The 16,183-nt window shown below is 27.7% G+C and overlaps 2 protein-coding genes across 2 annotated transcripts; one reads left to right on the plus strand and one right to left on the minus strand.

The window, feature by feature from the left end:
- Nucleotides 1–12,986: 12,986 nt before the first annotated feature.
- K444DRAFT_656562 (DNA-directed polymeras-like protein kappa) lies at nucleotides 12,987–14,911 on the plus strand (the record flags this gene model as incomplete). The annotated part of the gene is made up of 2 exons (XM_024886094.1): nucleotides 12,987–13,100; nucleotides 13,148–14,911. 2 exons carry the CDS (start codon nucleotides 12,987–12,989, stop codon nucleotides 14,909–14,911), a joined length of 1,878 nt encoding a protein of 625 aa, XP_024727986.1.
- A 268-nt stretch (nucleotides 14,912–15,179) lies between these two features.
- Nucleotides 15,180–15,873, minus strand: K444DRAFT_544878 (uncharacterized protein; the record flags this gene model as incomplete). The annotated part of the gene is made up of 3 exons (XM_024876089.1): nucleotides 15,180–15,439; nucleotides 15,553–15,653; nucleotides 15,710–15,873. The coding sequence occupies 3 exons, from the start codon at nucleotides 15,871–15,873 to the stop codon at nucleotides 15,180–15,182; spliced, it is 525 nt and encodes a 174-aa protein (XP_024727987.1).
- Between the last annotated feature and the right edge of the window lie 310 nt (nucleotides 15,874–16,183).

Genomic DNA, 16,183 nt, shown 5'->3' on the forward strand with positions numbered 1-16,183 from the left:
CCAGAGCTCTCAAAATTACCGAAATTAAAGGTACTCTAGTAGTAATCGAGTTCTTAATAGCCCTCTAGTAGAAACTTGTACTAACCTGGGTAATAAAATAGCTTAGTAATCTATATAGTAAAGATAAACTAGGGCTTCCGATTCTTATACTTGAATAGTATAGCCAGGTATTTAATTAGATTATTTTAGAAAATTAGAATACTAAATACTTAGAAGCTCCTATAATTTTTATAATACTCGGGAATTAAACTAGTAAAGAATTAGATAGTAAACCCGATTCGAACAAGAATAAGTACTATAAGTACCTTTATAAGAGTTCTAAAACCTATAAGTATAAGTAGGACCTATTTAGCTATATTACTATAGAAATTATAATTACTAGATTAAGTAAAACTTAAATAAAATTTAAGCCTAATAAGAAATAGATTAGAAAAATCCAGGATAAGATCTTAATTAAGTATTAGAAGAATCTAAAACCTTAGCTAAAAGAGAAATATAGTATGAAAATTACTAGTAAACAAGCTATAGAGAAGTTAATACCTAGTACTAGTTCTAAAAAGAAGCCTAAAGTATCCGGAACCCAGTTTCCTAGAAACTTTAATACTACTCTAGTAAATTCTATACTTATAATCCAGAGCCTAGGCTAGGAAATCTATATAATACTTGATTTCTTAAAATATTTGCTTTCTTAGAATATCTTACTAGATAATTATAGTATTATATACCTAGTTAATAGTAAGAATCTAATTAATTCTAGTACTTTTATTAAAGCAAAAATTAATAATTATATAGAAGCAGGAATAACTAGTTTTCTAATTATTAGATATAGTACTTATATAATTAAAAATATAGTTAATAGATTTATAGAATTATATACTAAAGATCTAATTCTCTATAATATTATAGTTATTAAAGGGTTCTATATAAATATTATTTCCGAAGCTTGCCTAGCAAAAAAGAAAGCTTAGTATTATAAATATAATCTTATAGTTAGACTAGAAGATTATAAAAAGAATATAGTATTAATATAATTAGAATATAGGTTCAATTTAGTTTTCCTTAAATATAAGCTATTCTTTACTTACTCTAATATTTTATTTGAAATTTTTATTAGTACTAATAATATACTTATATTTCTAATACTCGAATATTTAATTAGAGCTTAATATAAGAGATCTAGAGAGTATCTTAAGCCAAGAAGTAATTCAGAAGAAAAATAATATATAAGAACAGGGTATTTAGCCTATAAAGCTCTATAAAAGCTTATTAATTATATATATAATATGAAAATTAATAAACTAATAAGAATTATATACGAATTTTATATTTAGGTATATACTAGGCAAGTAATTTTATATAGGCTAACTAAGAGAAAGTCTATTTAACTATTTTAGAGAATCTTATAGAACTTATTTAATTACCTAAATAGCTATAATAGTTTGAGCTAGATTCTAATAATTAAGGACAAATTTAGTAGAAAGCTCTTTGGATATCTTCTATTAAGTAAGGAGAATTTAGTAGTATTTAATATAATTAGGGATTTTAAGTAATAGATATATAGGTAATATAATCTTTTAATTACTTATATTAAATATAATTAGAAGAAAGTAGTTATTCTAATCCAAGAAATATTAGCCTATTAGATCTAGATAAAGAAAGAAGGTATTAAAATCGAGCTTTCTTTTTTTTATATATATGAGCTAAATAGTAATACTAAATAAATAAAGCAGGAAATCATAAATAAGGCTATTATAATATACTTAATAGCTAATTTACCTGAAAAGCTATAGCCAGAGAGCTTTATAGCTATAATCTATTTATATAATTAAAGCCTTTTATATATAAATTACTAGAGAATATTAAATAAAGTACTTGATTTATAGTTCTATAATTATTTCTATTAGTATAACCTAGAGCTTATAGTACGAATAATAGTTAATCTCAGGCCTAATTAGAATGGGATTTATATATATAATTCTAGGGCATATCTAATAATTAAGAACTATAAAGTAAGATAGAATAAGAAAGTATTTAAGGTTATATTATATAAGTATATTAGATATTTAGTTAGATATATTATATCTAATATTTATAAAATCTGGGTTCTTATATTTAATAAAGTAATTATTATATATAATATTATATTTAATAAGAATATATTTTATAAAAAGAATTATAAATATACTAAAGGCTATAGTATAAAGATTATAAAGGATATAGTAGAACTATTTCTAGAGAATAAGATTTAGGATACTAAATTAATCTTTGAGAATAAGGAATTATAGTATAATAGCTTATTAGAGTAAATAGAAAATGAGCCTGAACTAAAAAATAATAAATAAATAAACTAATAATTAGAAGAGCTTATAAATATACTAATTAGTTATAACTCGGAAATAGGAAGCTTTATAATCTTATTAGGAATAGAACTCATAACTTTATAAAGTACTCTAGAGCCAGAAAGTATACCAGAGCCTAGAAATAGTAGAAATAAAGATACTAAGCTCTTAAGAAGGCTTAGTACTATAAAGAGAAATATAATAGAGTATACCGGAATTATTAGGAAAGTATACTAAACTAATAAAAGCAGGAAAGAATCTCCTTAGAACTAGTAATAAGGTTTATTAATAGCTTTTATAAGTAAAGCAGGAAGCTTATCTATAGAATAAGTAAATAACTTAATAGAAATAGGAGAATTCTTTATAGAAAAAGCAAATAGCTTAGCTAAAGTAGAAAATTAAATAATAAAACTAAAGAGAAAATAAATAAAGAAACTAATTATTAGAACTAGAGATAGGCTAATCCAAATATACTTATATAAGGGAAATAATTAGGATAGAGATCTAGGTAAAGCTAGTAGTAATATAATTACTATAGTAAGTATATTACTATAAATAATAAGTGAATTAAATTAGATTAATTACTTAGAGTCTCTTTTAGGGTCTCTCTAGTTTAATTAACTAGAAAATTATAAGAAGGAATTTAATTATAAGACTATATATACTATAATTATAATAGTAGTTTAATTAAGAGTATATCTAGAATAAAGTACTTCGGGTAATATAATAATAAGAAAAATTTATATTAATAATCTTCTAAAGGCTCTAAAGACATGAAATAATCTAGAGAAGTATCTAGTTAGGAAATACTTTAAATCGGATACTAAACTAGAAATTAATAACTTTAAAACTCAAAATTACTAGAGAATTATTTCTAGTAATAAAGTAAGTATATCTCTAATTTCTTTAAAATAAGTATTTATATATAAAATTAATTCTAATAAATATATTACTCGGTATTACTTAAGGCTAGTAATTTATAGAAATCTCTAAAAGAAGATATTACTTCTATTTATATATATTACTATACTTATAATAAAGTCTTTTCGAGTAACTAGTATAATTATAGCTTATTTTAATCTGGAAATAAAGTAATTTAATATTATAAATATATTTATTAATATAGAAAGAGATTCTAATAGGCCTATAGTAGTATATAAGCTACTAGATAATTTCAAGGTACTAGGCTATATAATAGAGATAAATCAAGCTCTATATAGGCTATAAGACTTTCCTGCTCTATAATATAAATACTAGATAAATACTTTTAAAAGAATTGAATTCTCTAAACTCAATAAAGAGCCCTATATTTATATAAATACAGATTATAAGGTCTTTATTATTTTCTATATAGATAACTTTTAAGTACTTTATTATAAGAATAATAAAGCATATACTTAATTAATTATTACTTAGATTAAGATAGTTTATAAGCTTTATAATATATAAAATATAGAATAGTTTCTAGAGATTTATATAATTAGAGATTAGAAAACTAAAAAGCTCTAGCTAGTTTATAATACCTATATTAAGAAGATTACTAAGAAGTTTAAGGTAGTAAATAGAAAGTACTCTAGTACTTTATTACCTGAAATTAATTTTTAGAGATATAGTAGTTAAGCTTATTTATATTAAATTAAGATATATTAGGAGAAGATTAGATTACTACTTTATATTATAATTATAATTAGGGCAGATATAGCTTTTACTACTTTAGTACTCTCTTAGTTCTTAATAAACTCTGCTCTAGAGCACTTTATAGCTATAGATTGGGCTCTCTAATACCTGTTTAAAACCCGGTTTTTAGTAATTTAATATAATAGGAAATATAGAGAGATATAACTATAGATTATATCTAATACTTTATATATAAATAATCTAGATATATAATAATTAAGCTATAGGTATATAATTTTCTTATTTAGAGATTTAATATTATAAAAAGCTATTTAATAGAGCTCTATAATTATTTCTTTAACTGAATTAGAAATACATAAAGTTACTTATATAATAAAGGAGACTATAGCTCTCTAGAGGCTATTTAGGGATCTATACTTAGATCTTAGAGAGCTCTGAACTATATTTTATAATAATAAGTAGATTATTTAACTAATTATTAGAGAGAATAAAAGAATTACTATAAAGCTCTATTATATTAATATCTAGAATATATAACTATATTAAAAGTATAATAAAGGTATATTTCAAGTTATATATCTTTAAATAAGTAAGATACTTATAAATAGACTTATAAAAAATCTATCCTAATTCAAATTTGAGAACTTTAGAGCTTTATTAAATCTTTAGGATATTAGAGTAAAGATTAAAATAATTAAATAATATAAAAAGAGGCTTTTATTTATGCCTTTTATTTATAAAATCTATTAAAATAATAGAGCTTGAGAGCTAATAGTAAGATATCTAAAAATACTTTATTATAGTATTAATAAGCTTATATAGAAAGCCTTTTATCTAATTAGACTACTTCTTATTCCTATTAATAGCCTTTTAAACCTTAGTAGAAAAGCTCTTATTACTATTTTCTTTATTAGATTCAGTAATCTCAAGTATAATATAAATAGAATATCTAAAAGTAGATAAATACTTTAAAATAATTAGAATCTATAAAAGAGAATTAAGAAAAGGAAGCTTATAGTATCTTTAGTAATCGGAAGTTCTATAAGAAAGAGCTATATAATAGAGATATAAGAAATTAGAATAGCTAAATAAGAATAACCAGAAGTATATTTCTAGTAATAAGAACCTTAGCTAATAATATTATAGTAAGAACTATTACTCTTGCCTTTTAGAGTAAATGAGACTATATTAAATCAAAATAAGCTTTGGAATAATATAAAGAACTTATAATAACCCATATAAGAAATCTCTCTGAGACTAGTATAAGTAAGATAAGAAATATAAGGCTTGGATATAAATTTCTTTATCCTTAGTAAAGAAGTACTAGAAGTATTGGAAAATAGTATAGGGATCTAAACCTTAATACTTTATTAAAAGTGAACTTTATATTAATAGTTAAGAGCTATACTTATAGCAGACTTATAAGCTACTTAATACTATCTAAAGTCAGAAAAAGGTAAAGCAAGAACATGTTTTGGGTTAAAAATATCTTGGATTTGCAAGCCGGAATTAACTTAATAATAGTATAAGAAGAGATAGAAGCCATTTTTATAATAATTAGAAGCTTGGGAAGAGATTTCTAGAAGAGTATTAAAGAAGAATATTTAATTAGAGGCTCTAAAGTTAGTAGAAAGAGGGGGTTTATATAGAGATTCCCTGAAATTCAGTAATCTGGGGAAATAATATATACTAAGCCTATTTGGATTAGAATATTAATATAGCTCTATAAAACTCATATATTAAATAAATTTTGCTATTTTAAAGCTTTTTAATTAGGCAAAACAGGTAGAATACGGTATTATGCCTTTCTAGAAAGTGTATTATAGTAAGAATTACTGAATTAGAGCTAGTATAATTACTTTACTTAGTTAGGATCTATATACTTATTTCCTAAAGCTTTATACTTTACTTAAGCTCTTTTCTAGCTAGTTTAATAAACTCTTTTACTATTTAATACAACTTCCTATTCTATAATCTTTATATATATTAATCTTATTATTGAGATTATTACTAAGATTACTAAATAATCTATTACTAGTATTTCAAGTACTAATAATATAATACTTATAGTTATTCGAGACCTGATTTTAGAAGTTCGAGCTTTCTATAAAGTATATATAGTAATTATAAGTTCCTTACTTATTTCTTTTAATATCCTTAATACTAATATTATTAATTATATTCTATTAAAAAATAAATAGATTTCGGAAAATATTAGCTAATTCTTTACTAAGTTCTAAATAGAGCTAGTATTTAGTATTCTTACTTTAGGAATTAGAAATTCATAGAAATTAAAGTTTATTTATTTAAGATATTTATAGCTGGTTTATTTATAATAAACCTTTCTTAATTCTAAATTTTTTTCTAATAATTTAAATATAATTTTTATAAGTCTTAATAAAATTCTGGAAAACTTTTATAAGTAAAAAAATTCTAGAAAAAGAGTATTTCTATTATTATTCCGGGCCTTTTCTTAGCTATCTAAGTTTTTTCTTTTTTTTAAATAGCCTTTTTCTTAGTAGTCTAGAATTCTTTTTAATTTTAAAAAATTATTAAAAGATAATTTCAGATTTCAAATTATAGTTTTAGTTATATAATTTTAGAAGTTTCTTGAAATTTTTAAGATTAGGGAAAGCAGATAACTAAATATTATAATTTTCAGGCTAGGCTTTCTATTTAATTAAATACTATTATTTCTTATTTCTATTATTTTATTAATAATTAATAATAGCTTCTATTTTCTATTCTTATTCTTTATTATTATTTACTAATTCTAGAAGTTTTCTAAAAAAATATAAATATAGCTTCTAATCTTTTTTTACTATATATTTTTTAAAGAAAGAAATATAAAAAGTTAAATATAAATAATTATATATATTTAGTAGTTTTAACTTATATATTAAATTACTAATATATTTAAAGATTCTAAATAGACTTATAAATTTTAGCTTAAGCTTTCCTATTTTAAGCTTAATATTTTTTATTAATAATATTATTTAGGCTTCTTTAAAATAATATTTAGCTAACTAGTATTTATTATAGTAAATTTCCCGGTTATTTTATATATAATACTATAAATCTTTAAGCTTTTTCTATTCTACTTTAAGGGTTTCTAGCTTTTTATATATAACTAGTATCTTTTCTATAATTCTGTTTTTAGAATTTTATAGAAGTTAAAAGTAGTATCTATAATATATATAGAAAGATATATTTTATAAAACCTAATATTTTGAGTTATTATATATAAATTCTATAAAAGATAACTTTTTAAACTAGTTATTCTTTTAAATATTATAATAATATCTCAGATAATATTTCAGGGCCTAGTTTTATTTTTTTATCTAACTATTTATTTGAGAATAGTAAGCTATATTCAAATACTATTTATATATTAAATAGAAATAGAAAGTAAACTAGAACTAGCTAGTAAATACTATTTCTTAATTAGAAATAATTCTATTAGGAAAGCTAAAGATTAAGAAAATATATTTCTATATAATTTTAGTAAGTTTCAGAAAGTTAATAGTCTTATAATATATAATATATCTTACTATTTTAGAGTATTAGTTAATAATTATAAGAATTATATTAAAATCGGGACTTTTTATTAGGTTTTTATATAGTAATAGACCTGTAATAAAATCTATAAAGATCTTATTTCAGGATCTTTTAGGCTATAGTAAACTATTAAGCAGACTATATAGTAAATGCCTTTTTATTTTAATTCTTTAGTAGATATTATATTCTTAATAATAATTATAAATATTCTTTTTTATATTCTTCTAATACTAGAATCTTTTAAAAAGTTCGAAAGTCTTCTTTATTTTATAGTATTTGGCTATTAGATTATTATAATAAAGCTTTATAACTTCTTAATATAAGGCAGAATTATTAGATATAATAATTTTTGAATAGTACTTAAATAGACTCGAATTATTTTTCCAGATTTCCTTTCCTTAATATCTTTCTTACTAAGCCTCTATTTTATAATATTCTAATATTAAGAATTATTTCTTTAAGCTATCTAAATAATATCTAGAAGAAATCCAGATAGAAAAGCTAGTATTATAGCTCTTTTAATAGCTATATATATCTATATATAAGAAATTAGATATTTATAACTATCTAATTTAAAAACTCGAGAAATTAAGAAGTCTTTAGTTCTATTAAGTAATATAATTATAGATATTTCTATTATCTTAGCTATAATAATAAAGTCTTTAAGATATTTTTCTATATCTTATTTTTTAACTAATTTTATAGTTAAGAAATCTGTAAGATAATCTATTTACTTATTTTATAGTAAATATTTCTTTTTAGCTACTATAGATATAGTAAGTATTAAATAATATTTATTTTAAAGAAAGAACTTTTCAGATATCTATAAAGACCTCTAAATTATAATTATAAAAGCTTCTTTTAGTTTATTTTAAAAGATTAGAAACCAAGTTATATTAATAGAACCTTTTTTATAATTAGATCTTCTACTAGATCTATTTACTGAATTTGAGATATCTCTATAGTAAATAATATTAAAATTATATATTATAAGATATATTATTTAATATACTTTATAGCTTTCTGGATACTTTATTTCTATAAAGTATTAGAGATTATTATAGTCTGTAATAATCTTAATTATAAATCTGGATTCTTTAAAGTAATAGTACTAATACTTAAAGGCTTTAATAATTATAAGTAGCTTTCTATTATAGATACTATAATTATATTTAACTCTAGAGAGTTTCCGAAATCAGAATACTACTAGATACTAGTATTTTTTCAGACTATTACTAGAATTAACTTATTATAAAATAGTACTAGTAATTATAAATTTCAATATATTAGTTTTAATATAAATTTTCTTAGAAGAATTAAAATAGACTAGAATAGATATTATAGTAAAAGCTTTTTTTAAAGTCTTAAAGCTTTTAGCTACTTTATTTATCTATATAAAGAAATCGGATTTCTGGCTCTTTTTTATTTCTTTTAAAAGATTTATTAAGCCTATAGTTATCTAAAAGTAATAGTAAATAAATCTATAATAGAAATTAGTAAATCCAAGAAATATTCGAATATTATAGAATAATTTTAGTTCTGGCTATTTAATAATACTATAGATCTATTTAGAATCTATATAAATACTTTCTATTCTAATAAAAAAGCCCAAAAATTTAATTTTCTTAATATTAAACTTATATTTACTAAATTTATAAAACAGGTTATTTTTATATAATCTAATAAATATCTAGTAAATATAATTATAGTATTTATCTTTATTTTAGAAATAAATAAAAATATTATCTAAATAAATAATTATAAAATAATCCAGAAGCCCTATAAATATAGTATTAATATATATTTGAAATATAGCTAGTATATTAGCTAGCCTAAAAAATATTATAAAATATTTAAAATAGCTATAGTAAGTTTTAAAAGCTGTTTTCTACTTATATTCTTTATGAATTTTTATTCGATAATATATATTCTTAAGATCTAGTTTTATAAAGATCTTAGTTTCTTAGAGCCGGTTAAAAGTCATATTAATAAAAGAAAGCAGATACTAATTCTTAATTATAACTTAATTAAATCTATAATAATTAATATAAAGATATAGTTCTTTATTCTTTTTAGGAATAAAAAGAATAAATATCTTTACTAGGCTTTTACTAGACCTTATCTAATATTTATAAAGTATATTCTATAAATACAAATATAATACTTTTAGTTAGGTCTCTAATAGATTATATAAAGGCCTATATAGAACTATACTATCTATATTAATAGAGTATTTAATATTACTAAAATCAGGAAGTTCTAAAGCTTTATTAGAGTTAAAAACCTTTAAAAAGTCTTTATATTTATTATTCCGGAAATAGATAGATACCTTTAAAGTCTTTTTCCGGAAAGTATTAATTTACTATATTAAAAACTTCTATTTAGTATTACTAGAACTATATAATAAAATAGAGACTTAGTAATTATTACAAATATATAAAGCCTATTATCTAGAATAGTTATATTTGTTTTTAGTTAAGAATAAGACTTAAGATACTAGTTTAAAGTATTAGTTAAGCTCTTTACCGAATTCTTTCGATATTAGAATCTTAATATTATTAGGCTATATAGGTATATATATCTATTATTTCTTAATATAGTCTATATATTATATAAGAGTTACTTTATAAAATTCTATATTAAAAACAAGGCTATAAGAGCTAATATTTTTATACCTATAAAACTAGAGCTTAAAAGAATATATTTTATTATAATTATCTATAATAAATATCTTAAGATTATAGGCTTAATAGATCTTGAATTTATTTCTATAAAAGATTATAAATTCTTAGTTATATTTAGCTAAGATAATAAAGCTCTGGCTTTAAATCTAATTATTATTAAGGAAATTATAATCTGATCTAGTATTACTAAATCTACTATATATTTTTAAGGTATCTACTTCTAGCTATATTAATCTTACTTAAATAGTTATATAAAGTAATATATTTTTTTTATTATAACTAAAATTATTAATATTCAAGATTTGACTTTTTTTTCCCCTGTTTTTTTTAGAAAAGTCTCTTTTAAAGTACTTCTCTATAGTAATAGTATTAACCTGCTTCTATAGATATCTTAATTCTTCTATAGTTTTAGCCTTATTAGAGTTCTACTAAGCCTATTTAATATACTTGAAATATTTTATACTTTTTAAGAAATACTCTTTATATCTATAAGTTTAATAAACTATATCTGAAATAGAACTAGTACTTTATTAAAGCCTTAAAAGAGCCGAAATACTATCTAAGGGTTTCTTATATAATTTTCGGAACTTATCTTTTCTTTTTTAATAGCTTTATAAATCAGAATTTACTAAATTAGAATTCTTAGAAATAGAATTACTTTTACTAGACTCTTCTGTCTTTACTTTTCTTAATTTGGAATAAGTAGTATATTCTGCTTTCTAAACTTTCTTAAATTATTTAGAAATAGATATTATCTTATTTTCTAAAAGAATAGATATAAGTATCTAATAAGTCTTATAATTAGATAAAGTAGTATTAAAAGTTCAGATCTAGTTTCTTTTAGAATATAGATTCTAGTTAACTTTAAGACTAATTATTCAAGTATATAACTTAGTAACTATCTTACTATTTTTCTAATAAAGATCTTGGAGCTTCTTAAAGATATCTTATTAATAGGTTTAAAGTACTTGAAGTATATTAGCTAAATAGGCCTTAAATTGCTTCTAATAGACCTTATATAATAGTAGGCTTTATTTTATTATAGCTTCTTAAGTATTATAAAGTTTGTTTCTAAAGATACTTATAGTAGAGTTAATTCTAGAAAAGTATCTGTTATAAGTTTAAGATTAAGTCCTAAAAACTGCTTTCTAGAAAGATATAAATATTTTTTATTTCTTAAGAAACTTTCTATAATATAAATCAGATATCCGGACTTTAAAAAGTTTCTTTTAGTTTAAATATATTTTCAGAATATTATATAGTAGTTTCTAATAAATAGTATTAAGATTACTTTTAAAGCTTATTATATTAAGAAAGAAAATAGATTTCAATTCTATTTCAGGAAGTTCTCTAGTAGAAATTATTAAGAAAGATAGAATAGACTTATAAATAGAATTTCTATAAGATATAGTAAACTATAAAGTATTCCTAAAGACATTCTTATATTACTCTAACTATAGGATATATTAGTTAATTATATTTACTAATTCTTGCTTTTATTAGAGTACTTTAATATTAGTATATAATCTCTATTCTATAGCTTAGATAATAGTAACTTGAATATTAATCTCAATATCTTAATTATTACCGGAATTGTTTCTATTATTATTATTACTAGCTTTTAAAGGCTTCTAAGAGGCCCTATTAAAAGTATTAGACAAGCCTTTATTATTACTTGTATTAGAGTTAATCTAGTTAACTTCCTTTATAGAAATAGCTCTAGTAAGAAATTATATATTTTGCAGATTTCAAGATATAATTACTTATTGAACTATTTCTTTTAAAGATAGAGAGATTAGCTTATAAGGTATTTATTAGTAGGTAATAAGATAATAGAATAAATTAGTATATTATAAAACTATAGTATTAAATTCAGTATAGAACTAATCTCTGTTCTTTCTATAAGGTTCAGGGAAGCCTTCTCTAAATAGAAGGCCCCGATAATATATATATAATTAGTAATTTATAAGTCTAATATATATAATATAAATAGTAGTTAGTTGTGGTATTAAAGGGCTGCCGATCTCCCTGATTAATACCTGTAACATCCAAGGTTCGTTACATGCCTTTAAGTCACGTGCGACCCTGCACACATTACAGTTTGTTTCTAAAATAGAGAAGGAGAGAGAGGTAATATATAAGCGAACCGGATGTCCGGAGGTCACCTGACCACGCCACGTGAACCTGGAGCCAAAATCCCCACTACAGCACTATAAATAATTAAGAAATTATATATATAATTATTATTATATTAAAAGCTGAAAATTATTAATTATTAATATTTATAATATATATTAAAGTAAATTCTTTAAAATATAACTTATTAAAGAGTTATACTATTATAATATGCCTTTATTAGGTCTTTTCAAATCGGGGAGCTAAGGGCTAAATAATTAATTACAAAGCTATATATAGGGTTTACTCTATTGAGAAGGAGGTGAGGAACGAGGATAAGAGGGGCGAATCGGTAATTGACCCAAGCAACAGAGATTGAAAAGGGCGGTGGATGGCCGTGGGGAAGGTGAGGGCTGGACGAGAAAAGGAGAGGTGGTTTGTGGACGAGAAGATGTGGGGAGAGAGGATGAGAAACGATGGGGAGAAACGATGGGACGGAAATTGGCCACGACACGTGATTTCGTGTTTGATGACATCGCGTCTCCCGATTCTTCCCCAAACAGACACAACAAGCCCGGATCCTCTGCGCAGATGGCCAGCCTATGGTCAAGAGCTCGACAACGGAGGAAGCACATCCGGCAACATTGAGGTGATGGCCGAGTCACCCGCAGAAGAGAAGACGGTCGTCGAGCACGAAACACTCAAATACTCCCTCCTTGGGCCATCACTCACCAAGTCTGGCCAAGACAACGTCGACCAGCAGAAGGCAGGGCCTCGAACTCGACGATGAGCGATTAGTACTGACGTTTATAGGTCTCAGAGATCATCTACAATGCGTCGAAAGGATCCAAATACTTCAACAACGAAGAAGCCCGCGACAAAAACCTCACACAAAAAATCGAGCGCATTCTCGAAAAGAAGGCACAACTAGAGAAGCTTGACCTCGCCTCAGACCGACGCAAAGCAGACGAATACATCGCAGAGCTCGAGCTATCAAGAGACTTATCGCAAGTCGTGGTGCACATCGATTGCGATGCCTTCTACGCCGCAGTCGAAGAGCTCGATCGCCCAGGGCTGAAGGACGTCCCGTTCGCGGTCGGCGGAGGCGTCCTTACAACGTGCAACTACCACGCGAGGAAATTTGGGTGTCGGAGTGGGATGGCGGGGTTTGTGGCCAAGAAGCTGTGTCCGGAGTTAATCATGCTGAAGTTGAATTTCGACAAGTATACGGCGAAGGCGCAGGAGGTTAGGGAGATTATCGTGGATTATGATCCGCGGTTTGAGAGTGCGAGTATTGATGAGGCGTATCTGAATATTACCGAATATTGCCGGAGGAATAATATTGAGCCGGAAGAAGCTGTGGAGCAATTGAGGAGGGAGGTTCATGAGAAGACGAAGATTACAATTTCTGCTGGCATTGCTGCGAATGCGAAGCTGGCGAAGATCTGTTCTAATAAGAATAAACCGAATGGGCAGTTCTCTCTTCCCAGGGATCGAAATGCTATTATGGCTTTTATGAGGGACCTACCAACGAGGAAGGTTAACGGCGTAGGTCGTGTGTTCGAGAGAGAACTCGATGCAGTTGGAGTCAAGACATGTGGAGATATCTACCAATATCGGCAATATCTGGCAAAGTTATTCGGCGACAAAGCATTTGCATATCTGATGCAATGCTACCTGGGACTGGGAAGAACAACGGTACAACCTGCAGAAGAATACGAAAGGAAGAGTGTTGGCACAGAAAGCACATTTGGAGAAATGAGCAATACCGCCGAACTTCGAGACAAGCTACTAGCTACAGCCCAGGAGTTAGAGAAAGACATGGTACGAACACAATTCAAAGGTCGAACTATCTGCCTAAAAGTCAAACTCCACACCTTCGAAGTCTTCACAAGACAAGTCATCCCACCCAAAGCCATCTATCTAGCACATGATCTCTACAAATACTCCCTCCCCATGCTCTCAAAACTCGAGCAAGAATTTCCCGGCATGAAACTCCGCCTCATGGGCCTTCGTTGCACCCACCTAGTTAGTATGAAGAAACCCGACACAATGGCCTTCTTCGGCTTCAAACGAAAACCGACCTCCCTCGACGCAATCGAATCCGACTCTCCCTCCACCGACACCAGCAAACGAAAAGCCTCCACCCTTTCTACCCCCGACAGCAATGAAGAGCAATGGGAATCCTGGCCCGACGAGCTTCTCTTCGAAGACGCAGAGCGACAAGAGCGCGAAGACGAGATGCAGGAACTCGAGACGCTGAGTCAGGAGATCGATAAAAGGAGACATCATGGGAAGGAGATTGTGCCGAACCCAAAGAAGGGGGAAGAGGTGGAAGAGGAGTGGTGGGATTGCCCGATTTGTGGAAGGCCGCAAAGTGCGAGTGAGAAGGCATTTAATGAGCATATTGATCTGTGTTTGAGTCGGCAGACTATTAGGGATGTGGTGCAGGAGACTACGGAGAGCAAATCAACGGATAGTACGCCTGCACCGAAGAAAGCGAGATTGGGGAATGAGAAGAAGGAGAGGGGAGGTTTGCCGGGTGATCCGAAGCAGAGACGATTATGTTTTGGATGATTGCATAAGGAAGAAGGCGTTCTGCAGCATTGGAGAAGCACCAAATGAAATCAGAGCAAAATCAACGCATAATGTCATTTGGCCTTCCCATCCATAAACCTAATCCCAAGTGAAGCACACCATAATGCTATGAGGTATCGTCGGTATCGTATCATCCATCCATCATCAATTTTGGCTTCCTTCCTAGCCTTCCATTATACCTATCGACCTAAAAGTCCCTTTTCAAATCCATTCCCCTCCGGTCCCTTCACCCCTCCCTCCCACTGACCTAAGCACCACCCTCCCGCTTAGCATACTCCTCCTCAATCCGCTCCTCATACAATCTCTCCGCCTCCTCCTCCCTCTTCTTCTCCTCTTCGCTTGGGATCTCCGTCGGATCCTCAGTCAAAATCCCGTCTTTGATCAGATCCTCGGGTTTCGGACGGTGCGAGATCTTCTCGTTGAGAGAGTCGGCGCGCATGTGCTTTTCTAGCTCGCGCGCGGGACCTTGAATGGAAGGGGCGGCGGTGGAGGAGGGGAGGATGTTGCCTTTTTACCTTCCCGTCAGTGATCGAGTTGTAAAAGGTGGATGGATTGGGGAAGGTGGAGGGAGTGAAATGTGGGAAAAGAGGGGATGGGGAAGATGGAAGGAGGGGACATACGCTCAACCAGATCCTCCCTCTGTGGACGCTTCTCCAATCCTTTCTTCAAAGAATCCGTCACTTTCTGACGCTCGAGTTCATGTGCTGCTGCTTGCAGGGCTCTATTGACTGTCAGCTCTGCCCCTCTTCTACACCCATATTCGGGAGGAGCACTCACGGCGCAGCATTAGTATCCAGCAGAATGTGCCTGTCGCGCAATTCCTTCGGATCTGGACGGTGCTGCAGGTGCTTCTCCAACGAGTTCTGCCGGACGTGCGAGGACTCGCGGACGGGGCTGATGGGCGTCTCGTCGATGACGGCGGTGCGGTCGTCTTCTGCCATCTTGTCTCTCTTGATCTCTGATTCGTGATTGACTGATTCGTGAGTGATTGATTGATTGCGGGTGGAAGTGGGTTTGTAGGTTGAATAAGGAGGGAGGAGGTAAGGCGAGGGTGAGATGCAGGTCAGGTTGTTTGGATCTCGGGAGCGGGGCAGCCAGGCAGGGGAGCTGATCCATGCATGAGTTCACTACAGCAACGGCGGGGCTCGCTTATCGCGTTTTCATTGCCCCTCCCCCTTTTTGATGTAAATATAAGAGGGGTCCGCTTCATTTTCGCAGAAGCTGCCAATTACGAGAGTTGAAACTGAGAGA

The sequence above is a fragment of the Hyaloscypha bicolor genome, assembly GCF_002865645.1.
Source record: "Hyaloscypha bicolor E unplaced genomic scaffold K444scaffold_182, whole genome shotgun sequence".
Lineage (NCBI taxonomy): Eukaryota > Fungi > Ascomycota > Leotiomycetes > Helotiales > Hyaloscyphaceae > Hyaloscypha > Hyaloscypha bicolor.